Source organism: Rhinopithecus bieti, unplaced genomic scaffold (genome assembly GCF_001698545.2).
Source record: "Rhinopithecus bieti isolate Rb0 unplaced genomic scaffold, ASM169854v2 scaffold_12653, whole genome shotgun sequence".
Lineage (NCBI taxonomy): Eukaryota > Metazoa > Chordata > Mammalia > Primates > Cercopithecidae > Rhinopithecus > Rhinopithecus bieti.
The window spans coordinates 2004461-2030071 of NW_016807437.1; the positions used below are offsets into that span (position 1 = coordinate 2004461).

A 25611-nucleotide genomic window follows, 5' to 3' on the forward strand; every position below is an offset into this window, starting at 1 on the left:
CTTGTTCATAGCTCCTTTGCTAAGCAAGACCACATAAGCCTAAATCCAAGGCCTCCTACCCTCACCAGTCACCAGGGCACAGGCCCTGACTCAGTGCATCAGTTGCACCCCTGGGGTTGGGCCAGCTGTCTGTAGGTTCCAGTATCCATGAAGCTGCAGTGCATCTGCAAATTCCACCCTTTACACCCTGACCTCATTCCCCATTTCACTGGTTGGTTGATCCTTTGTGTGTGCCTAGGAAGATTTACCCCCGCCTCCACCCCAACAAGTTGAGTGTAAACAAGTTGCTTCCTGGCCCTCTGTAGAAAACAGTGCCGATCACTGAACCATGAAAACTCGTGGTCTGTGAGTCAAGCCCGAGGAGCCACGGGCATCAGCTCCATGCTAATGATGATAGCTGAACAGATGGAGAACTCTCTCTGTGCCAAGGTCTGCACTGAGTACTGTTCAGGCTTGTCTCATGCTCCTCATGGGAACCTCTGTCAGAAGGGGACTGTTATTCCCATTTGATAGATGAGGACACTGATGCACTGAAAGGTTAAGTGACTGGCCCAAGGTTACACAGATAGTGGAGCTGGTTTCCAACTCTCCCAGTCTGACTCCAGAGAGACTCTCCTAACCATTCCATGGCCGAGAGTGCATCTGTTCAGGCTATCACACTGCTGGATGTGGAAAGGATTTCATGTGGGTGGATGGATCCCTTGAGGGTGATGTCCCCTCATGTCACATCTATTCATGTCTTTAAGCCTAACAGTAATAACAATAATAATATCCATCTCAACGGTTACTGTGAATATTAAATTAGATGATGTCTGTAAAGGGCTTAGTACAAAGCCCAGCCCTTGGTAAGTGATCTGTAATTGTGAGCTCTAAGTCCCTGGTGTGAATATGGGGAGTGGATTTGCAGTGCTTTACAATGGCTTACACAATAAAAAGTCTGCCCTATAGAATATCTGATGCAGATATAGTATGAATTCAATTGGTCAGCAAGATCGGTTGGTTCAACTGCCTGTACAGCTCATAAATCTTCTTCCCTATTTAGTAGTAGCAACATTCTGGGACTGTCTCTCCGTCTCCATGCTTTCCTTCCTAAGGCTGGGGCGGCAGCAGTGAGAGGGAAAGAGGCTTTGGGGCCCTCGGGCTTGCACTTGGGGCTGACTTCTCCGCTTCTTGGCTGTGCGACTTCAGGCAGGCCACTTCCCATCTGCAGGCCTCAACTTCCTGACAGATGAGATAAGGAGAGTGACGCCTGCCTCACAGGCAGAGGGGAGAGGAAAATGAGAAAATGTATGTAAAACTTCTGATGCTGCGTTGATACCACTGTAGCAGACTGTTTTCCAAAGTGGGCACAGCAGTGTTTCTGGTCCTGTGTGCTTTTCTAGAACCTTGCCATTTTCCTGTAAAGAGATGAAGTTTATCCCCTCACCCTCACCTCTCAAACCCAGGTGGGCTTTTGTAACTATCTTGGCAGTAGATGTGGCAGAAGTGAGGCTGAGTGACTTCTGAGGCTAGGTCATGAAAGGAGAAAGCTCCTGCCTTGTGTTCTCTCAACATGTCCCTTTGACATCCTGAGCTATCATGCAGCAAGTCCAGCTTCCCTGGACTATGCCAGAGGTACCCTGAGAAGAGACCACAATGAAATGATGCCCCAGGATCCCCCACTGTTCTAGCCCCTGGTCTTTGAGCCATCCCAATGGGGTCCAGCAGAGATGAACTACCCCCATCAAGCCCTGTTCAAATTGCAGTTATAAGCAAAATAAATGCATCAGTGCATGCTGTTCCCTCTGCCCTCTAGCCTCAGCCCCGTTTCCCTTCTCATTCTTCCAAGTTCAACTCAAATGTCACCTGCTTTTCTATTTCCCCACTCCTTTAGACCAACAGAACTGTCTGTACATCTCATGAGTTTGACACTAAACACCATGTTGTGGACCTTGCTTGTCTTTTTGCCAAGACTGTGAGCTTCTCGGGGGTCAGACACAGCATCTTATTCATCTTTGCACCCTTCATCTAACATAATGAGAATGTTAAACTAATGTGTGTGTCTGTGTGTCTGTTACTTTTAAGTGTGTTTCTCAGTATGAATTATTTACATCATGAATTATTTGTGATGCCGTGTACAATTTTCAAATGCTGAGATTCCTAAGGAACCAGGTGCTACTTGTGGTCCCAAGTGACCTGGATTGATCAGACTGTGACAGGTAGCATCTCTCCAACCCTATATCTCAAAAGCAAAAGGGAACTGCATTTGACATCAGCCCTGTTATCCCTGGGAAAGATCTCCTTTATTTTCATCTGCCACCATGCTGCCAAGACCATTCGATCTCAGCCCGATGTAAGGTCAAAGGTTTCAAGGTTGTCAAAGAAAGAGTGTCAAAGCATTTTCTGCTGTGATCTGACAATACTGGGCCCACCCCTCCTAGCTCTGCCACTGAGGGAAATCCCAACTCCTCAGTCCTGAACAATGGCTTTGTGGAAGCAGTTGGCTCATTAGACATACAAGTAAGAACACGAAGCTCTTCTGAGGTGACTTCCTGGCCAATTCAGGCCAAGCCCATCACTTCTCAGTTTACTGATCCACAGGCAGGGTTAGGTGCAGGGCTCAGAAAAGACCCAGTGCTCACAAAACTTCAGCATAGATGGCCCACTTTGCCCAGAAAGCACCAACAGGGATGCAAGAGGGCCCGCCTCTAATTGGCTCTGCTGGCCTTTCACCATGACCTTGGGAAAGCACCAAGCTCTCTGTTTGCCTTTCTCCCAGTTATGTTAAAAGGAATCATGACAGCCATCCCTAGCTGTTTCTCCCAGCAGTGTGAGTAGCATAAAACACACACCTGTGCTCTTCAGAAGAAGCGCATTATGCACAGGCTGGGGATGTTACTAAGCAGATATTTCACATTCATTGGCCACTCCTTGAATGCCCAGTGTTACTCTACAGAAAACAGGAAACAGGAGTCTGGTTTTTGTTTGCTTGTTACCAGAAGCCCTAATTTAGTGAGCTTTCATCTTCCCCTCCAGAACACTATGATGATCTTGACTGAGAGGCACGTAAGACTTAAAGAAGTGGCTGGCTTTGCAGTTTCTGCTCATCACTTGTTTATGGCTGATGTTCAACATTAGTTGTACATGCCTGACAAGTTGTACCACGTGCCCAAGCCCGAGCCTGTGAATTTAGTGGCGATGAGGAGCAGTGATGCAACAAGACATATTTGTTATTAATCAATATGTAAAGTATTGACACCTAATTTTTTTTTAAAGGTATGAAGTATGGTTACCACCTCCAACTAACCCTCCTCCAGGTAAAATTAGATTGAGAAATTACACAGACTGGCAAGAGAGGAGCGCAGGGGACACCACTGGCTCTTTTGGGGAGCCCCTCTCAGTGGGTTTTCTGGAAAGGCTTAGACAAGACAGTAGATGTCCCCTGCTGGTGGTAATGGAAAGCTCAGAGGTAGAAGTGGGGGAAGATTCAGACTGGGTTCTCTAAATGTATCCAAATGTGAGACATCCACATGCAAACTTTGGTGGGGCCTCTGTCTGCTCTACCCAGACAGGTTGTCCACAGTGCTGTCTCAGAGCCGGGGCCTGCAGTACATGGCAGGGTACCATCAGCCAATTTCTCTCCAAATGTGGAGGGTGGCGGGGACTTGATAGATATGTCCAGGGATCCTGGTGTACATCCTCCAACAAGGACAAACAAAGAACAAATTGTTTTTCATACTTGTGACCTCAATTAGACTTGAACAGGGAGGCTGCATGATACAGTGGAAACATCCTGACTTTCAGAGTCATCCAGGCCTGGGCTCAAATGCCACCCTGCTGCTTGCTTGGGTAAGTGTAGACCATGGTAATCTGCTTAGCCTCTCTGAATCTCACTGTCCTTGCTGTTGTGAGGACCAAATGCCGCGGTTGACATAAAATGCTTGGCGCAGCGTAGGAAATCAGTACACTTCCCTGCCCCTCCTCTACCTTCAGGGCAGGATCGCCATGGCATTCTGTATCATCTGGCTTCCCCCCAAGATCTGAAGCATGCTCGGCACATAACTAATTTTCAGTAGTAACCTGATGAGTGAATCATAAACTGGGCTTTTTACAGGCTATTCCTAAAGCTAAATATTTGTAAAACTGATAGATGCTCTGCAAAATGAAAGTGCCAGGGACAAGGGAAGGATCAATGTCATCAACTCACTGAACAAAGTCAGACGGGACTAGGGCTGAGTAGAATTATGCCAGCAAAATGTGTTCTCTAGGCCAAAGGGTAGGGCACTGGATGGAAAATCAGCCCCTCAGAGAGCTGACAGAGGATTTCTGGATGGAAACAGGGCATTCCAGGCCAGACTGGGCTGAGCCATCAGCTGGGGCCATGGTGCTGTTGAGTCCTTGGGATCCCAATGTCATCATGAAAATCATCAATTTTTTTAGTGCCTAGACAAGCAAATGGAAACACTTTGATGCGCTGGAGGAACTCAGGGCCAGCATTTGGCCAGGCCTGACTTGTATATTGCAAGTTTTGGCCTCTTTCTTAGGAGAGAAAACATCTCCCCAGCTTCCCCATGCTCTTAGCTCTCCTTTATTGCTGGGGAAATGCTGTGAGGAGCTGGGTGGCAGTGCAGGAGCACCCTTGGGTTTCAGTAAGCTCCCCTTCCTCCACACAAAGGAACACATACCGCCATAAACCACAATGAGAGAGATCTACACATGCTGCCTGGGAAACCTGCCTATGACCTATTGTTGAATGAAAAAAACAAGCTGTATGAGTAGCATGGTCTTATATTCATGCACTCATATCTATCTATTTGGTTGTACGTATCTGTAGAGGAGCCTAGAAGGAAATCCTCCAAACTTAACAGAATTAATGGCTATGTGCAGCAATTTAGAGGAGGCAGTGGCTTCTACTGTGTATTCTCCTCTGTATTCTCATTTGTCTGTTTTTAAAAACAAATATGCATTACTTGCACAGCAATTTTTAAATACAATTTTACTTAAGGAGCTCTACTTCCAGTTTCCCTGACAACAGTCAATGAACATATGCAATAAGAAGCTTGGGAGAATTCACAGTCAGTTTAACTTTTAATGAGCATCTACTCTAGGTACAAGTCAGGGTTCCTACCCCAGACAGATGAGCTGACAGACACTTGTGTATGTAGTTCACTATAATAGGAGATGGCTTGGGGCAAGGGCTGGATGGATGCTGTGATGCGTGGCACTGTCATTTTAGATACATTACAACTCTTCTCTCATTAAATCCTTGACTCATTCAGTCAACACTCAAGCACGTGTGGTGTGCCAGGAACTGCATTAGGTGCCTGATTCACATTAATGAAAAAACAGACATGGTACTTGCTCCATGACATCTTGCAAGGAAGAGGTTTACAGAAGTTCAACAACTTTCTCCAAGTGACTCAGCTAATAAGGGAAGAGGAGCAATTAATTTTGACCCTGGTGACTGGAAATACTTTCCTGAGAAAAGTGACATTTGAGCCTCACCTTGAAGAATGAGTTAGATTTGGACAGACAAGAGTGCATCCCAGTCCCAGGGACCCCATTGATAGGTGCAGAAATGGAAAACAAAGCAGATTATAGACACAGTGTGGTTCCTAGAACAACTTGAAGGTAGGGATAGAAAGGGAAGTGGAGAGAAACTAGTCAGAGAAGTGGGCTGGGGTCAGGCTGTGCAGGGCATGAATGCCACAGCTTTATCCTGAAGGCCACAGGGGGCCAATAGTGCTGTGGCAATTTCCCTCAAAAGGGTGACATTATCAGACATGCCTCTAGAAACTCAGGTTGGGGAAGAACAGTGTTGTCTAGAGGCTCTGGAGCCAGTCTATCTGGGCTTGGATCCCAGCCTTGCCACTCACAAGCTCTAGGACTTTGAGCAAGAGGCTTAAATTCCCTACTTCTTTGTTTCTCTCCATCAGTACAATGGAGATATAATAACAGTGACTGTAAGAATTCAATGTGCTAATACAGGAAAGGCTCACAGGAGATTGGGTGCATGACAATGAATAAATGTCACTATTACTCTTGCTTTTCTGGTGTCCTTGTCAAGAGTAGAGCAGGATGAGACAGCAGGCAGAAGGTTACTGTAATTGTCCATGTGAGAGATGAAGTCTTGAACTAAGGCCATGGGGATGGAGAAAATAAAAGTACAGAAGCAACGTGGGAGGGTGGAGTGGGCAGGAACAGGTGACCAACCAGCTAAAGGAGAGAGTGGGGGAGGAGCCCAAGGTGACTGGGGACCCTAACAGAGATGACTGAGTAGATGGGGCAGAAGCAGAGCCATGAATATGGAAGGGAAGGCACCAAGGTTCAGGTGACTGGGAAACCAGGCATAGATGCCTGTCAGGTACAATTAAGAATTTCTTTAGACTGACAGGCACTTCCATTTTACAGTCAGCATTCCTGGACCACAAGTTCTGTGGCCTCAGTGTACTTGGGGAAAACCAAGAGCAGGTCCCCAGCCCCTGTGCGGACCTGACACAGCTTCTGCCTGTTGGTCCCTTCTCCACCGTGCTGCCTACCAGGCGAATGTTAATAAACAAAGTCTAGCAGGTAAAAATTAAGTATACATCTCACAGACCAGAGCCACTGATCCAGCCTGTCTGTCCAGTATATGACTTTGGCTGAAAAAAAAAGTCACATTTCAAAAAAGGGCCTCAATGCTTTTTTCAATTAGCCATCTGTTTACCAATTCTCTTTAGAGCGATTAAAAACAAACGCAAGCAAACCATCAACACACACACACACAACTAAAGTCAAAGGCAACAATTCAGTGCAGAGAGAGAGGAAAGGCTTTAGAAATGAGCAGGCCAGGCTTCTACTGCAGAGCCCGAGTGCACACTTCACTTCTCTTGAGTCTCTTTCCTCATTTGACGTGCAGGGGTAATAATGTCCCATAATACCTACCTCTGGGGTTCTTAAGATGAAATATTATTCCAAAGCCAATTCAATAAAACTTAGATCCTGCCTCCCTTGCACATTCAGAGGCAAAACCCATCAGGACACAAAGTTAGGCATTGTTAGTTTCTAACAATAGGACTATAATTCATATTACTGTACTTCAAAGCACTCAACGATGTAGTCTATGATCCTTATATTATCTGTATACATATTATGAGTCTCCAAAAACTTGGGGAGAGTCACCCTTTGATAGAACTCCACATCAGATACGGAGGGCTTCCCAGGTTCCCATAAACTCCAGGTTCAATTTAAAAAATCACCTATATATCTCCCAATATTCTAAAAAGGGAGGAACTTTGAAGATGATAGACTCACCAAGAGAGGGAGTCCTGGCTCACTTGGAATGGTCTTGGGATATCTGCCTGCCAGGAACAGAGGCAGATAAAGGAAGCACATCAAAGACACACTGTCACACTTGATAAAAAGGCAACAGAAACAGTAAACCGTAACGACACTCTTTAATGACAGAAAGCTTCTTTTATTTTGACAACACAGAACTTTAAGAAAGGAATTTTGCTGCTTCTGGTTTATTTCCCGTTTGTGACCTAATTCCTTATCACAATGAGCCTGGGCAACTTAAAACACATTGCTATCTCTTGCGGTTCCTGAGGCTCCAGCCCAAAAGGCAGAATGGAGGCCAGTGTTCCTTCAGGGTACAGACGTGTACCACTGGGAATGACTACACAGAACTGCTGGGATTGAGAACTTCTCTCCTGGGGAGTACAAGGGGCCAAGAGAAAGGTCAGAGCTCAGGGGGTGGCTCGCATGATGTACACGTGTGGGATCAGCGTGGGGAGGCGACAACTCAGGTCCTATAAACCCTAAACACAAATGCAGTCCTCCATCTGTCTTCCCGGAGTCATCCTGACAGGTGGAGGCTGGGGAGCTGCAAGGGTGCATCTTTACATGAATTGAGTCATATTTGCATGCATGCACAGAGATGGCGCTCCCTGCAGAAGATTCCTCAGGGTAGAAGCAGGACAGACAAGAAGCCAGGCAGACAGGCATGAGCTCTCCTGCCTCCCAGCATCCACCCACCTTGCACACGCAAGTGCCTTGGCTCTGCATCAGGTAGACCTGGGTTCAAATCCCCGCCCTGCTATCTTTTGCACATTACTTTCCTAAGGTTGTTTGAGTTTCAGTCTCCTGGGGTTTAAAGTGGGGATGAGGTTGTTGTGTGACTGAAGAAGATAATGCATATAAATCACACCAATGATTATTCAGGGGCTAGAGATGCGTTCTTCACGCTCCCCCAGAGCTCACATCAAGGAAGCTTTCCCTATGCTAGGGCTGGGGGTGGGTGAGGAGGAGAGAGGCTTCCACTGAAAAGGCATGACCACAGAATAAACAGCAGGCACCACCCTCTCTTAAACACAGTGATCCCGGGGAGGGGCCTTCATGTGAATATTCTCATGAGTCTTACTCTGTTCTGCTTCAGTCCCCGAGGCTCCTGGCCTGAATTTCACCCACTTACCATGTGACTCCTTTCCACCAAAGTCCCGCTTTTTTCTCCTGTGACCCCAAGACGCCAACATAACAGCTCCCATCTCCCATTTCCACCCTTGGGCTCAGAGGCATGGCTGACTCCAGGCTGCCCGGGTGAATTCCTGAGACAGAGCCAGTTTACAGTGATCATTTGCAGGCTCTGAATTGAGGAACCCCAAAAGTGGACACTCACATGTGATCAAAGTGGACAACCAGGCCCACAGTCACCCTGCGTTTCCTTTCTCCTTATTTGTCTGGAGGAGCCGGGAGTGGGCGGACTGCAAGCTGCGGTGGTCTGGATGATTCATTTCCTCCTCAGAGTCAAGAGCTGTGTGTTGGTGTCAGCGTGAGGCCCACAAGCGGGAGGGGAGGGCCTCTGAAGCAAAACACTAAGTGGATTACAACGAAATGAAACATTTATTGAGCACCAGTTTATAAGTTCTTTAAGGAAGAAAAGAGCAAGCGAGAGGGAAGAGCCATTTTGCCATTTCATCCATTTATTATGTACAATATTAAGGCACAAGTTTAAGCAGCAAAGAGGAAAATCTTTGGCTGACCAACAGCATCAATATTTGCTGTGGGGGACAGGCAGTGTTCTTGGACTCCCCACACTGGTACACAGACCCATCTGGCTGTACGGCCACGTACACCACCCCTTAACACAGATTGGCAAAACGAAGATGCCAAACATTACAGCCAGATACCAGAGTCTGCTGGGAAGAGCCCGGCACGAGCACGGCACACTGCCACCAAGCACAGCGACACACACACACAGAGCAGGTGGGAGGGCAGCGGCACTGGGACGGCTGAAATCTGTGCCCACGCTTGCCCTTGTTTCACAGAATTTTACACAATTCTGTAAGTGCTCATGGAGGAGGAGGCTCCCTGTTCCTCCTCAAAAGGAAAAAAACCTAAACTTTGATTCAAATAAAACCAATGTGGATATATTTGCTTACATTCCGTTTTGTAATAAATACTTACAGGTGTCTCTATGTGAACAGACTCCTAGGCACAATCACATGTAAACACAACACCGGCATCCAGACTTTGGGAGCTGATATAAGAAGATGCTGTATATGTACTTCAATACAGAGGGAGCAGTATTCTAATTCTGTGAAGAAGCCAAGTTTCATGACAAAGAAACACCCCAGTCACATCGTAACATGACAATAACATGCACTAAAGTAAACAGTTTTACAGAATACCTACCAGATGTTTATATGAATGATTATGCACTTACGTCTGTAGTGTATGCAGAGATGTGAACACATAGGAGGCATGGCAAGAGAACTGATTTTTAAAAATTGGTGTGCTAATGAGGACGGTCCTCCCTTGAAGTGGACACTTTGAGAGGCTCTGAGTCTAAAAACTCATTCCAAGAAATTTCTTAGGGATTTTTTTAAGAGACAAAAATGGTGTAACTTACCTTAATTGCCATCTCTATTCATCCAACTGTGTTATCAAGTACTTGAGATTATTTCCAGAACTTAAATCCATCCTCAAAGGAGGAGGATTTCTAATCTCTAAGGGGAAGCCAAAGGAACATTACAAGCCCTGAAGGCCGTTCTGGTAGAAGAGTCCCAAGATCCTTTTACTTGGCAGCACTATAGTCAATCAGCACATAGTCTCCCAAAAGACACCTTTTAAGGAGGGTGGGGTGAGATGAAACACTTTGATCTTCTGTATGTTAAGAAAAGAAATTCCCACAAATAACCCTATAGTCATACCTCATATGTATGCACTCACTTATACACATGTCTTTATATATCATTAAATTACTAAGTGAGAAAAAGGTATATTACTTAAGAGAAAGAGGAAAAATTGCTTGTTTGTTCCAGGAGAAATTCACTTACTGAAATGCTAACTTTTGCATTTCCCAGCCGACCAATTTCTGGTAACTTCTTAATTACTTTGCCTATCTCCCATGGAGCCACAAGTCAGAGGCAAACTCATTAAACAATCGTCACATCTAATGAAGACATTTTAAACACTTTAATTACTTAAACAACAAGAAAAGAAACATTTACAAAGCATATACCAAGGCTGTTTCAGGTTTTAGGATGTGGAGAAGCCAGTAGTAGGCTGGATACTTTCTGGCTACTTAAAGCCTTACCCATTTAAGAACATTTGTGGGATCCCACTGACCATGGCCATGGTACTCCTTTGCTCAAAAGGAGTGCAAGATCATTCAGGGAACACAGAGAAGCATGCTCCACTTACTCCAGTGTGGACACGGGGCAATACTCTGGTTTTGAAAAACATCTCTTTGCTCAGCATAACTCCCTGCAGTGAAAACATGAGCCCCCTGCCTCGAAAGCTCTGAATGCCCCAATCTATTATCCACTGCTTCTTAGGTCCCCAGCCTCACCTGAGGTCTGTTTCCCTAAGTCTCTGGGACTCAGGCCAGTGGGGAGGAAGAATTTCCCACTCTCTCAGCACCTGGCATGAAGGTGCTACAGCCACCGCATCATGAGGGTGCACACCCAGGTGAGAACAAACAAGAGGAATGACTGGCTGCTCTGCACGGGGTATTCTGAGCATCTCCTTCCTGAAGCACTGGCTTCTGTGTTTCAGGTTCAGAACTAATTTGGTGCAACTGTTTTGGTATCCATGCAAGCCTTGTGGAGTCAAACTCATACATGAGTGCCAAAGAGCAACCCCAGAGGACTGCACCCAGAAGGGCTCCCATTGCCTGCTCTCCCAACCAAAGCCTGAGGGCGGCCAAGGCAGCCCTGCCCTGCGTGCATGGTTAGAACATGCTGAACTCCACAGTGCCACTGGCTGCCAGCCTCTGGGAGGCAGAGAAAATGCTGAGAGAAGAAAATGCTAAGAAAGGGTTCTGCACATGCTCTGAAAGTTTTGGAAAATAATGTGTTTTTCCTGGCAGCACAGCTATACGGACCTGCAGACAGGAACAGTTCTTAGCTACAGAGGCATCTACTTAGTGAAACTCTGGCGTCAGAGACCTGACTCCAGCTTCTCCAATTCCATATAATCTCCTGGCAGCACACAGAAACTGCCAGACAACACAGCCAAGGGTGAAGCAGAACAATGCTGGAATACCTTCCTGTGAAGCCAGAGCCTCTCCCCTTCACCCTGAGACAGGACCCTCAAGTTCTATAATCAGGCTCCACTGGGAAAGTTTGAAGTCCAGGTCTCTGCAAAGTGCAGAAGTATTTTTTAGGTATAGTTTGGAGCTGTGCTTTTGGTGGAACACAATAATTTCCATCTATGCCTGGCATTTATAGGCGATTCTAGGAGTTCTGGGCTTAGTCCTATTTCTTAGGCTCTGAGATGTGTGATAGCTGTGTGTGTGTGCACCCACGTAGGTACATGTGCACACGCACATCACAGACAGGGATAGAGACTGCCAAGATGCAGCGCCACATGTTAGAGGGCGTATAGCCACGGTCTATGCGCAGCGCCTCCAAATTTTGTTTTAAATCATCCTGGCTTCTCCTGGCTGTGAGATTTTAGGAAGGGACTTAACCTCTCTGAGCCCATTTCCTCATCCGTGAAATCAGAATAATAAACTCATCCCTTGTACTCCAGATGGGTGGAGGACTAATTAAAAGGTACTTGCCACACTGTTTGCATATAGTTGGTGCTAGAAAATATAGTTGCATTATTTTTCTGAAAATCTGTTTGAGGTATTGTAAGCCGCCCAGAACTCAGAGCAGGTGCTCAGTATATGGCCGGACTTCAGGAAAGCTCTAATGATGAAAGTATTTAGTGCCCTGGCTTGGCAGGAAATTTCCCACAGAAGGCAGCATTTTAAAGCTATAGATCTCTTTCTTAAGGAAGAGTCTTAGTAGGTTAAGAGAAAAAAAATGTTGTCAAAGTCCACGATACAACGCAGTTGAAGCCCTGAAACATGGCCATGTGTCCATTTGTATTCTGACAATCAAAACTTTACTTGGCAGCTCAGGCGGACCTTGAAAAGCAAGCAAGTCTGACACCTGACTAGGGTAATGAGGTGTCTGGGGCATGAAGACCAGGCTTCGGGAGAAACGGCTGGGTCTCTCACTCTAACCTATGTCTAAGGGAGGCAGCCCAAGTTTGGGGTGGCCTAGACCTGATGGTAGGGGCTGGCAGAGCTGACTTACCTTCCTGTCTCTAGACATTTTACTTTCTGGTCCATCCCCAACATAAACTGCGGTCAAAATGTCCTTAAGAGAGTTAGTTGCCATCTCCTAACCTCATCTGCCATGAAATGTGGTGGGAACAGAGATTAGGAAGGGATCTCTATGCCCTACCCCCACCCATGTCCATCCTCAATCCTTTCCCCCATGGATGAGGCCTCCTGTGCCCTCTTCCCACATGCTAGGACATGGGGCGAGCTCCTCAGTTTTCCCATCTGCACAACATGTACTCCGATGCTCAGTGTGAGACTAGAGGAGGTGATGAGCAAGTGGCACAATGTGCAGTGCCTATGGCAAAGCAGAGCTCCAGAGGGCCAGTTCCCACTCCTCTGTCATATTGGGTGGCACAGAGGCTGGCCAAAGCCACTGATTTCTTCCCTCCCCTCTCCAGCCTACACCTCTTTTCTTCCTTCTATCACCTCAATTTGGGGAGGCTATAACTTCACCAGGGTTACACACCCAAGACCAGTCCTAAAATAAGCTACCCGAGCAATGTTTCCTGAGTAGCACTGTCTTGAGTGTTTCATTTAGAAGGTACTTGGAAAAGGTACCCCCCTTTCTTTCTTCCTCTAAGCAAGCATGAGGAAAGGGAACTGGGAAAACACCAATCCAGCTGACCTGGAGGGACAAAAACATCAGGACCCTGTAGGAGCACCTCTCTCATGGCCTGATGAGCTTCTCCTCTTTTCTAATCCAGCATCTCCTAGATTTGTAAAGGAAGCCAGTGTCAGAAGAATTGAATATGCAATGTCACAGCAGAGGTCTAAGGGACCTGCCACCTAACACACGCCTGCCTCTTTTCCATGGCACTTCTGTCTCACTTTGAATAAACTGCTTCAAAACTGAAATCCTGAAAAACCTGACAACACGGTACATACACTGGCCTGGTAGGTTACAAAAGAAGTTCACAACAGAGGCAAGCTAGTGCCATGGAGGTCTGGGTGCTGATCGAGAGCAAGCAGAGGCGTGCGCAGGGGTGGAAAGAGTGTGAATACGCTCATGAGCCTCAATACAAGAAGGTATATGGGAGCTGGTGGGATTCTGGAAACCACTGAGACAACTGTCTGTAAATTGTCATCTGTTTCCTGGAGTGCTGTCCTAAGTCTTCCCCAACAGAGCAACGGAGTTTGGAAATGTCAAGCTCCTTGCAAGAGAGCTGATGTGAGAGACAAAAAAGCAAGTGCCACGATCTTAATGCAAGATGTCACAGGGACCCATGGAATCTCCTGCCTCCTCAAAGCTTGCTTAGTTCACAGTCAGAATGAGGTTCACAGCTGCAACCCAGCTATGCAAAGGTGAAGCAGCCAGGAAGCGGCACATGGCTTTGTCCTACTGGTCACTATCAAACAAGCAGGAATGATGATGGTTCAGGTACTGCTCTCATAAATCCCATACCTAAGGAATTCTGCTATGTCTTATTAAAAAGAAAAACAAATGAAGGAACAACAGAAAATTAAAGACCGTAAAGCAGAGACAGAGATGAACTCAGAAGTTAGGATGGATGAGGACTGAGATCATCATCCATCCTGCTTAGAAAATACTGCAGAATTCAGAAAAGTTAAGAAGCCCAATCATCTCTTGAAAATCCAAACCAAACAGGTAATTAGGTGAAGACCAGCTTTCATATCCCTCTCGCCCTTGATGCTTCTTCTCACTGCCACACTCACACACACGGGACACCCCATGCTTGGCACAAGTCACACTGCATTATGCCAAGACAGGCTCTCAAGATTTCTTGGAGGCGCTTCTTAAACCAAACATGCTAAGAGGCAAGGAGAATGGGGGTATTCCAAGGAGGATCCACATTTGGGTTTATCTGTTTATAATCAGAGAATGGGGATACACAGGCCCTCCCCAAGAGATACATTTTCTGTACAATGAAAAATTCAATTTCCTATTTCTTAACTTTGTTTGCAAACCTACACGCCTCTTCTCCCTTCCACCATGTGTAATAAAATCCATCGCATTCTCTTCTATCTTCAGTCATGTAGGTCTCCTGTTTTTGTGTTTAACATTTATAAAATGTGTTCTTATGAGTCTGAAATCTTTATCAGTTCAAATCATTCCTGATTTCCCACTACAACCTTCTAGGTCTTTCTTCTTTCTCTGCCACTTTCCTTGTTTGTCAATGCTCCGTTCTGAAATTCCACAGGGATGGCAGTTAGATGAGGACTTCCATCATCTCTCCGTCGGGGAACTCAGGCTTGTGCAGCAAGCTGCTGACCCGGCCTCTGTGGTCAGGCGACTTCCCATGGCCAGGAGAGTTCTCTGCCAAATAGAGGGGAGACATCAGCTGCCCATTCCTCAGGAGGGGCACAGGCTTTCCAGGCTCTCTAAAATGGACCCATGTCCAATACCACTGCACACCCAGGATTCCCACCACAGTGCATGTGAGATGATCCAGCCCACAGTGGGAACACACAGAATGACTGGGCCAGGATTCAGACACAAATACAGACCAGGATGGTGATGGCAGAGGATTCAGAGGGTGAGGATGATAGTGGGACTCTGTACAGGGGCCCCTCACACCCTCTACTCAAAACTATCAGGCGCATATTCTGAGCCAGGCACTTTTTACATGTTCTCTGGCTTACTTGGAAAAGAATTACATCTTTAAAAAGTGACAACAGTGTATTTACTTGTCTACTTTGAAAAGTGAAAATAAACAACCCCCTTGGAAGAAACAGTTAACTTAGGCCCCACAGAGGCTGCACCTCCTCAAAAGAATTCCTGAAAAGGGAGGTCCCCATGACCATGATTAGCACAAGGCCAGGTTTATTCTTAACCAGGACACTTCGGGACTCACTGCAAAGCTCACCTCTCCCAAGCTGTCTTCCCTTAGATATTTTAAGCAGCTCGTTAGTCCTGGCCCAAGTGCTGTGCCACAAGTTAACCGACTCTGGTCAATCTACCTTCTCCTTCCATCACGACGTCCTCCACTGAGGCCAAAATCCCTGGCAAGTCAGAGCCCTGAAGGCAACAGTGAACTTGTGCCTTTGATGTACCTGGTACCTAATTCTGGCTCCCAAACATACTAGAGGGCATTCAGTCCCTCAGAGGGTCTGCTGTCACTCCTTCCGGGGAAGGGTTAGTTAAAAAGCATGCACTGCCAGGGTAGTCTCGAGCTCTGCACTCATTTCAAATAGTAATAAACTAGATGTGTCTATATGCATATTTATTCCCATAATAAGAAAGGGCACACATATCCTAAGTGCATTAGGATAGCCACACTCATAAACATCCCCATAGAGTAAGAGCTAATGGGTGCTCCTGCTTCCTCTCTAGCTCAATGAAAGATTCTCTTAGGCCAGACAGTTCCACAGTTTTCAGGGGCATCAAGGTGGGGTAGCCCACATACCCAGTTTCTCTGCGGTCCCTTTGGCCGCTGGGTGTTTCAGGACAGGGCTGTGAGCAGGGGTCGCGCTCAGCCGGCCGCGGCTGGGGAGGGAGGCCATGCTGGGCCAGAAGAGCTCGGCACTCTTGTCGGTCTGTGTGCTGCTGTCCTTGCTGCCCGTCTTGGCGTGGGCACTGCTGGCTGCCGTTGTGGAGGCTGTGGAGGACAGTGCTGAGGTGGGTGGGGGTGGCAGCAGTGGGGCAGAGGCATGTTCATGGTGCTCCTTCCCCAGCAGCAATCCTGAGGGCAGAGAACAGATTTTTCAACGACATTCTTTTTTTTTCCTTTTTTTTTTTTTTTTTAAATCTAGTCTTGGAGGTCTGTTCCTTGTTGACTGATGACTGCCTCATTCATTCATTGATTCATTCCCCAAGCATTTAATAAACACTTATTACAAGCCTGATAAAATAACAAACACTGAGAGAATAAAAAATGAAAGACCTAGTCCCCTTCCTAAAAAATTGTAGGTTTTTTTTTTTTTTTTTTTTTGGAGTGGAGAAGTAGTTGTCAAGTAAACTGATTCTAATTTAATATATAAACTGTAGGATAAAATTAATCACAGGGTGGTATGGACGAACAGAGAAGTGCCTAATAGCCAGCAGGAGGGATAGGGAGGTTCCTGCAAGGCTTTGTAGAGACCATGCTTGCTGTCCCCAGTGTGGCCCAGAAGGGCTGGCCTGAAGCGTGGCAGTGTGCTTAAGAAAAACTACAAGGCTTCCCCGGTCCTAGACATGTTCCCATTGGCTTGCTGCACTTCTGAATAGTTCACAATTCCACCCTACTCCTCGTAATGGATGGATGGTCCCCTACAGGCTTGGGTTCAAAGACAAACATGCTACCTGCACATTTCTGCAGTGGAACTGTAGCCTCCCAGAAGCAGAAAGCCAGCCTCCTAGGAAAGGCCACTTAGCCCTCTCCTTATCCACTTCCCCAAGAGGAGTGAGGCTGGGGTGGGGAAGAGGAGATGCTGGCCATGGAAATGGGAGGCGTGGTGTACACAGGTGTCCATTTTCCTCAGAGCCTTCCTGGAAAGCTGGGCGGGAGGATAACTTTTTATTTTTAAATACAGCACACCTGCAGGAAAGTGCCAGCACCCTAGAACGCTAGCCTATAGAAAATGCAGTAAGCACAATCAAGTATTTGTCCTCTTATCTGGTTAGATAGCCAGCAATTCATAAAGTCTCCTCGCCAGGGCCGTTTTAAGGTGCCCATTCAGAACTCAGGGCAGTTCAGTTTGTCGAGAGCAGTGCTTTTCAAAATGCAATGTGCATACCAATGACCTGGCTATATCATTAAAAGCAAGACCTGCTCCAGCACGCAGGGCCTGGGATTCTATATTTCTAAGAAGCTCCCCGATGGTGATGGTGCCGCTGGCCCACAGACCATGCTGAGCAGCAAAGGCCTTCACCTGTGTTTCCACATCACCTCACTTCATACTGCACGTCATTCCTGCGAGGCAGGCCTTACCCTGTCTTACAGAGAAGGAAATGGAAGCTCAGAAAAACGAACATCTCACAGCTAAGAAGCAGCAGAAATGGGACTCAAACCCAGCTATGCCTGATTTGGAGTCCAACCTATGTTCTTTCCACTTCATCGCCCAGCCTGTGGAAACTCCAGAGTCTGCAGGATGTCCTCGTAGGGAGTGACAGGCTGAGTAAGTCACTAGTCAGCCATAGCTCCTGGGAGCCCCTGAGCAATTGGGAAGGTATATGCTGTCACCTCCACCTCCTTCCAGAGTCCATCACGCAAGCAATGGTGACAACATGTGGGGAACTGCACAGTCACCTATGAACCTGCCTCAGCCCCTCGGAGAGTCCCTCCCTGTGTTTGTGACACATGGACACCAATGACAACAACGCGAAGGAATATCAATGCAGGAAACACAGGAGCTCTTCCTTCAGACAAGTCCTCCGGCTCTCAGGCCTGGTTTAGACATGCCAGGTCCTAGGGGATACAGGCACAGACACCAGAGATGCCTGCCTGGCTGCATGTCACAAACAGGGGACTCCCAGGGAGGTTTCTACCAGAGCTAAGCAAATTTTCAAACTCCTTGACCAGGCCTGTCTCAGCATTGCCTCCCGGCTCTCTTGCTGGGGTGGGAGCTAAATGTCCTTGGGACAGTCTTTGATGATCTCAGCTGCTGCACACACGTCTTCTTTGAAGTGTATTTCCTTTGGGGGCAGGGGCTGCTGAAGCTACCAGTGGAGGAACTTCAAACAGAGATTCTGGCTGGGAGCCTTTGATCCCCCCAACTCTGTCGGGTTCATATGGAAGCTCTTATCCCCTCTGGCCCAGAGCAGCCAGTCTCCTCTGGGGTCCTATGCTGAGGACAACTGGCTCTCAGCTGCACAGAGAAATGAAAACATGATCTGATGTGGGGAAATGCATCAAAGAAGGGCCAGACCCTGGAGAGGCCAGAGTGCAGGGAAAGGGTGTGGAGGACCTGTGTATGGGCACACTGCCTGCTTCCCCTCCAGCTTGGCTAGCCCAGCCAGCCAACAAGCCCACCTGCCCCCAGGAAACCTACTCCTGGCTAAGACCACACTTAGAGAATGTTCCTCAAAATTCTGCCCATGCAACAACAATACAGCAAAAACTTACCACCCCCACCTTATGCAAGAGAGCACTTCTTCCAATGTCCTCTCCCCATTATCCTATTCTTCCCTCCCATGCCCCATGGGGTAAAGCAGGCAGACACTGTCCTCCCTTTCTAGACATGGAAGCAGAGGTGGAGCCGTCATACAACTGGTCTAGAGCACAGCCAATTCAGAGGCGTGATGTCTCTAGGTTTTTCCATGAGAGCCTTTTGTGTTACAAGGGTCACCTCAACTTATAACAATAATAGATAATTATGATCTGAGTCAACCCATGGCTAAGAGCTACTCCAGTGGTGCAGTCTTTAGAATTTACACAGTGCTTCCACATATCTCACTGAATTTCTATAACTGAAGTATGATTGATTTCCCTCCCCACTTCACAGATGAGTAAACTGAGACCAGGAACTATTCAGGGACATTTCCATGTCCCATGAGTGGCAGAGAAGCTGTCTGATCTTGCTTTTCCAATCATGGCCTGACAGAGGTGTGGGGCCCACCTATGCTCCCCTTCCAGGTCTTCTCTTCCTTCTTTTCCTCGGCCAGCTGGCTGCTGGTAAGAGAGGTCTGGCGAGAGTGTGTCCCAGTAGCTGCTGCTATGGATGGAACGGAGCGGGCAGGACGTAGGCTGGAGGAGTCTGTCTTCCCGGCGTCTTTACGAGATCGCTGCTGCAGGACCTTAATCATAGCATCTTTCTCTATGATTTTGGCATGGAGATTTTTAATACTGTAAAACAAAACAAAACAGTCTTCATAAAAAGCCACTTGGCTAGAAAAACTTGAAACATTTATCTCAGGCTGTCCCAAGGACTTTAATTGTAATTTAGGGATAGAGGATGAAGCACAGTACGAGTCTTCAAATGTTGATAATCTCCAGATTGTTAAGACAGGTCTTTGGTCATAGGCCAAAGTCCCATGAGTGGCAGAGAAGCTGTCTGATCTTGCTTTTCCAATCATGGCCTGACAGAGGTGTGGGGCCCACCTATGCTCCCCTTCCAGGTCTTCTCTTCCTTCTTTTCCTCGGCCACCCTTCTCTGGCACCTTGGGAGACTGGGACTTCAGGGAGGTACAGTTAGAATGGCCACATTCCTGGACCGAAGTGGGCTGGGGACCATATTTAGAGGGTCTAGCACTGGCGGCAGGGGCTGGGGGTAGGTAGGGGATAGGGAGGCATAAAAACTCTAAAGCCTCAAACACGGTGAGCTTTCAACTAAAGTGAATTTCTCTATTTTCTAAGAAAAAAGAACCAAGATGAACAGGTTCTCTGGTAGAAGATGATTTTTCCGGAAGAATGCTGAGTTATTTTTACAACTTTCATAGTAACTCACTGAGCCTGTCTATCAATGGCTCAACTACTCAGCCCTATTTTCACATCTGCAAAATAAGAGGTCTAGGGCTCCCAGGGTTCCACCAGCCCTCAGTGAAGTGGGACAGGCTAATTTTATTATGTCAAAAAGTCTGCTGGAAATTTTGTATAGCCCATCAGAAGAGTGCATTAGCTAAATATGTTCTTTATTTTGGACTGGAATATATAAATTCTGGCTCAAAAACTCTGAACCTTTGGAATATAATGTTTCCCCTTTTCAGCTCATAATGTCACAGACACCAAGAAATAACACAGACATCCAAATTCTTCTGTCACTAGACTCAGCCTACATCTTAAAACCTGCAGGTGACATGCAATTTCCCCCAGAGAACTCTGGCACCAGACCCACTGCTGAGTGGAACCACATGCTTAGGTTGGAACCTTTTCCTTCTCTCCATGGCACAGCATGGGGGAGGAGAGATTTTGGAGACCTCATGTTCACAGCCTTTCAGAACATGACAGAGAAGCAATCTGTTCTGGAAGGCCTGGAGTGTGAATGCAAACATGGGTTGGCGGGTCCCACGCGCTACACATAGCCGTCCCTTACGTGTATTCCATGTCCTGACACCTTCTGTTGGCCTGCACCACCTCCTCCTCCTCTTGCCAGATGTGGGCCTCCAGAGAGCTCTCTCCGTAGCTGCCATTCCGTGAGTGGTTGATGATCGTGGTGTCCCTGGCAACACAAGGATATGCGTTTGATCACGGGAAACCTTCTTGCTTTGTCTCAATGCAAACAGACACAGAACGGAGAGGCTGGTGTTCATGCTGGAACAGAGATCAGCTCTGCATCTCCCACTGGCCCATGAAGGCCTTCCCTCCCAACTTCCCCAGCTCAGTTATCAATCTCATCTGATGCCCATACAGAGAAAGGTGTAAATGCTTATGGAGAGGTGACCACAGGGTGCTGTGCTAAAACTCCACAAATTCCTTCACCCACTTTTCCTCTCCTGAATTCTGTCCAATTCTCTTCCTAAACTAGATAGAATTAAGCAGTATCTAAGGAAAACAAAAAAATTCAAAAATCAAGTCCCCTCTGCCCTGTGACTACATTATGTATTTAACTACATGGCATGTTATGAATATGTAAAATGGGCACCTAGAGATTTAATCTACTAACATATGGACACTATTATTCTTATTATTATATTTGTTGGTATTTCCATGGTTGTACTTTTTCATGCTTGTCCTATACCTCACCTTTCCAATCAGAGTTTAGGTTTTATTTCTGTTTATCACCCATATAGCATAGAATGCCTACTTCAGTATTTTACAGTAAAATGGGGGCTCAGTAAATACTTAAAACTGAGACTGGTCCTCTTAGAGAGTGAGGCTCCAAGCTGAAGTCTTCGTTCATGTTGTATTCTGTCTCACTTCTTGTTTTATGGGCCCTGCCTGGGATGCAGGTCAGGACAAGGTAATAGGCATTCCAGGGCCCACGGCAGAAAGATGAAAGCAGACACTGTCCTTGACAAGTTCAGGTGAGGTGGGTGCAGTGAGGGCAAGGGCAGACACAAGTAAATTAAGAAGTAATTTCACTGCAAGCATCTGTCTGACTATAAACAACCAGTCACAGATAATTATTCCTGCCACTGGTTTTTACAATTGCTGCTAACAATGATTAGTAAAAATAAGATCACTGCGTCATCTAAGTGATATATCTCAAGATGAAAGGCACAGTAATGGCTCTGACTACATGAGTACTTAATTAGTAGGACATAATGTAGCCAAGTATTTCACATCTTTTTAACTTCATATTCCAATGTACAATCATACTGAAAACTTTTTTTTTTTTTTTCTGAAACTTTTTTTTTTTTTTTTTTTTGAGTGTGGAGTTTCATTTTGTTGCGCCAGACTGAGTGCAGTGGCCACGATCGTCAGCCCACACTGCAACTCCGCCCCTCCTGAGTTCAAGCAATTCTCCTGTCTCAGTCGTCCAAGTAGCTGGGATTACAGACATGCGTCACCACATCTGGCTAATTTTGTATTTTTAGTAGAGAAGGGTTTCACCATGTTGGTCAGGCTGGTCTCGAACTCCTGACCTCAGGTGATTCAACTGCCTTGGCTTACCAGAGTGCTGGGATTAAAAAAGGGAGCCCCCCGGGCTGGCCTGAAAACTTTAAAACTTTTTTTTTTTTTTTTTTTTTTTACAGACTAGCCCAAAACAGAAAAATTGAGGCCCCTTTAATGACAGCTATCAATATTAATGGGCATTAACTTCACACAGGGGCTGGGTAGGGCATGGTACACATGGTCTCTCATTTAGTTCTCCCAGCTTGTGCACGAGGTATTATTATCCTCAATTTCTAGATGAAGAAACCAGGGTGAGGTGACATTGCCAAGAATACTCAGTTAGTGAATAGTGAAAATTGATTCTAACGCAGGTATTTATGACTCCAAAGTCCATGCCCCTAACCATCACTCTATACTCCTGCAAGTTTCATATGTCTTTAAGAATAAGGTCTCAGCAAAGATGAGTAAAGATAAAAACAAACAAGAGGGCATATGTGAGAATGTGGCTCAGAAAAGTGCAAAGTGTCATTGAAAATACACTAAAGGCCAAGTGATGTAGAAAGCAAACAAAATGCTTTAAACATATTTGTAAAATTACAAATTCACACTATGGTGCACAAAATCATCAATATAGAAATTAGTGGCTAGAAACATTTTCAACAAATTTACTTTTGGAGACTTTACATGGAGCTGGAAACAAATATAAAAATTCATGTTTACATTGCCAAGTAAGGATAGCAAACACAATTAGATAAAAGCAACTTAGACAGTAAACATATAAAACTCTGAAAGAGATATTACATTGCTTTGAAATTTTAAAATTTTCAAAACCTTCTGCACACATACAAGATAAGCTGACTCTCTAAAATTCTGACCAACAGCATCAAGATGAGAAAACCAGTTGGTGTACATAAGTTATTTTCTTTGTTTAAAATCATTGCTTATAAATATAAAGCATGCATCCATAGTTGAAAAGTCACAAAACTAACGGCTGGAAATAGTCATTTTTACCAATTTGTCTGTGGCCATTTAGTACCTAGTCAATAAGAGCTCAAAATGTGTACCTTTCTCAAAAACGCGTCATTTTCCTTTTTTCTCTTACTGAAAGGAAAAAAGCAATGCTGAAATGACAGAGGTTTTCTTTAAAAAGAACATTAAGATTGGGGCTAACTATCTGAGGTTCTCTGAACCTATTCCCCCACCCAGAAGGGGCAGTCTGAAATGGGGAGGGTAGTTGCTCACAGAATTATTAGATGCTTAATAAATATGTGTAAAAGCAAAGAAGGTGGGGTGACGGGGATGGAAAGGGGCTCCCTCTACCCATCCAAGACTCCAAATAAGGCAGAGAAGGGGAACAGTGGGACTGGGTAAATCCCACAGAACTCCTGCTGTCTGGGGTAAGAGTAATTTCCCCTTGCACAAAGGATAAGAACAAGGCTGGGCCTAGAATCCTGTGAGTGGGTGATTGTGATTGGGTCTGTGGTTCTACTCGCCCCCCCACCCTCCCTCCTCTGCCCACTACAGGATTTATGCTTTGGACCCATTCATTACCCCACCCCTGAGTTTTACTTTCTAGTCCCATTCATACTCTCAGGGCCCAGGATCCCAAACAGACATCTAACACAATAAACCTACAGATGTTGAAACAACAACGACACGTGGAAGCCCCTGTGTCATTCCTCCAAGGTCACACATTTACACTGCTACTGGGGCTTTAGTGTCCTCAGCCAGAGCAATGTGGTCAGGTTCCCTGCTCTCATCATTTATATTTCACATGTGATGTAAGTGACACTCAGAAGGGCTTGTCCTGGATCACACACGCACAGTCAGGAAGGGAGGGAGAAGCCCTGAGCGCAGGTGTCCTGCCTCCCTGTGCAGCGTTCTTTCCATTACAATCACAGGGAGGAAGGAAACTCCCAGGGCAACCGCACATAGCAGTGCACTAGACCACACATGTCTAAGAAGGCCAGGTCCCTTTGTGACTTTGTGATGACCTGTTCTCTTCCTCGGAATGAGAGAGGAAATTTAGTTATTAGCTTAGAAAACAAAAAGCTGAAAAAAAAAAAAAAACATTTCAATTATGTAAAAATCAGCCAATGTTTCAAAAGGCTTCCCTGTGCCCACCCATATACTGCAAGGGCTGAACTGGAGGCTGCGACTTCCCTCCAGCTCTCAACCCAGTACCCCGGAGCTTCACCGCACCGTCTCAAGTGTCTATCCCTAATCCCAAAGTCTCACTCTCACGGATACTGCAGGTTGCTTCCCGTCAAAGTGTAGACACACATAAACAACGTGGTAGCACAGAAAAATGATTCCCAAATGGTCATTTTCCACATGGGTCTGTAGGTCTTTCTCGGTGCAAGTGTGCTGTGGCGCCCACTGCAGACACTAACGCCCGAATGGTGGCACTGCTTTCTCCAATTCCTGGAGCTAACATCTGAACATACTACTGGGGATTCTCCCCTACTTCAGTAATGAGCCTGACAGCCAGTAAATAACTTCAAGAGTATCCCCTCTCCACCCCAACAGGCCTTCTCGTAGTCATTAAAAATATAGTAACCCATTCCAAGGCAATGTGGCTTTTACTCCTCTCTCGGTTCACATCCTGTCATCCAAATAGCACCATAGCCCTTATTTATTAAGAAGTCCCATTTTCTGGATGCTCCTTTGAAATTTGAGGATCCTTTCCACATAAATTGACCCTAAATTTTGGTGAATTCCAAACAACTTTAAGTTAAATGCCCAATATAACTTATGGGCAGAAAGCAAACTGGGTGGCAGGCAGTGAGGGGCTGGATTGGTCCCCTGCACAGCCACCCACGTGTGCACAGCGACTATGCATGCAGCTGAGATCCAGTGGCCAAAGGCAAAGAGTGCCTTGCTCACTCTGACAACAGTATGTTTTAACAGAACATTTACGAGCTTTTTTTTTGTGAATTACTGCACACTTTGAGCTAGTTTATAAAGACAGAATAAGTTGTGCACCTACAAAAAGAAGTAAGGCAACTGAGGTAAAAACTGACAGTAGCAGAAAAGAATTTCAAACTAAATGAAATCAGTTTTCAAGCCAGGCAGATCTCCATTTGACACACGGCCCACCACCCACTACCAGTGTGATTAGGAGTCAACCATGGTACCTCTCTAAGCCTCATTTTCTTTGCTTGTAAAATGAAGATGATAATAATATACTTGCTCTCAGGGCTGCTATGAGGATTATCTATTCTTCTAGTTTGGCCCATGATATAAACCCAGCATTAAAAAGTGCCTTAAATATACTTTCACAACATCATTCTTGGTGATTGCATAGCATTCCACTGTGTGATGTACTTTAAATTATTAAATGAACCTCCTCTTGTCGAAATCTAGGCTGTGTTAAATGTATTGATATTTTTTTTTTTTAAATTTTATTTTACTTTTATTTCCTTTAATTTTTGAGTGCTTATTATGTGTCATACATGTTTTCAAGCATTTCTCATGTACTGCTTGTTTAACAACCACAAATGCCCATTAAAGTGGGAGCTGGCTGGTCATAGTGCTGTAGTTTTTGGTTTTTACAACTAATTGATCACAAACGGTTACAAATTTCTTTGTTCTTTTTTCAATAACACTGTTCCACTTGACTAGCCAATAAACAAACATATGTGCTAATATAATCTTTGTTTT

General features: G+C 45.8%; 1 protein-coding gene and 1 long non-coding RNA gene across 2 annotated transcripts in view; one reads left to right on the plus strand and one right to left on the minus strand.

Annotated features, from left to right (window-relative positions):
* Positions 1-7479: 7479 nt before the first annotated feature.
* Positions 7480-9352, plus strand: LOC108535747 (uncharacterized). The gene is made up of 2 exons (XR_001887315.1): positions 7480-7698; positions 7896-9352. It is a non-coding gene; the product is annotated as an uncharacterized LOC108535747 (long non-coding RNA).
* A 1063-nt stretch (positions 9353-10415) lies between these two features.
* The window catches only part of AMOTL1 (angiomotin like 1), a 178329-nt gene continuing 163133 nt past the window's right edge, over positions 10416-25611 (minus strand). Inside the window, 4 exon segments of the mRNA XM_017882014.1 lie at positions 10416-14852; positions 15943-16218; positions 19073-19299; positions 20486-20611. Of these exon segments, the coding sequence (XP_017737503.1) occupies positions 14746-14852; positions 15943-16218; positions 19073-19299; positions 20486-20611 (736 nt within the window). The 3' untranslated portion in view covers positions 10416-14745.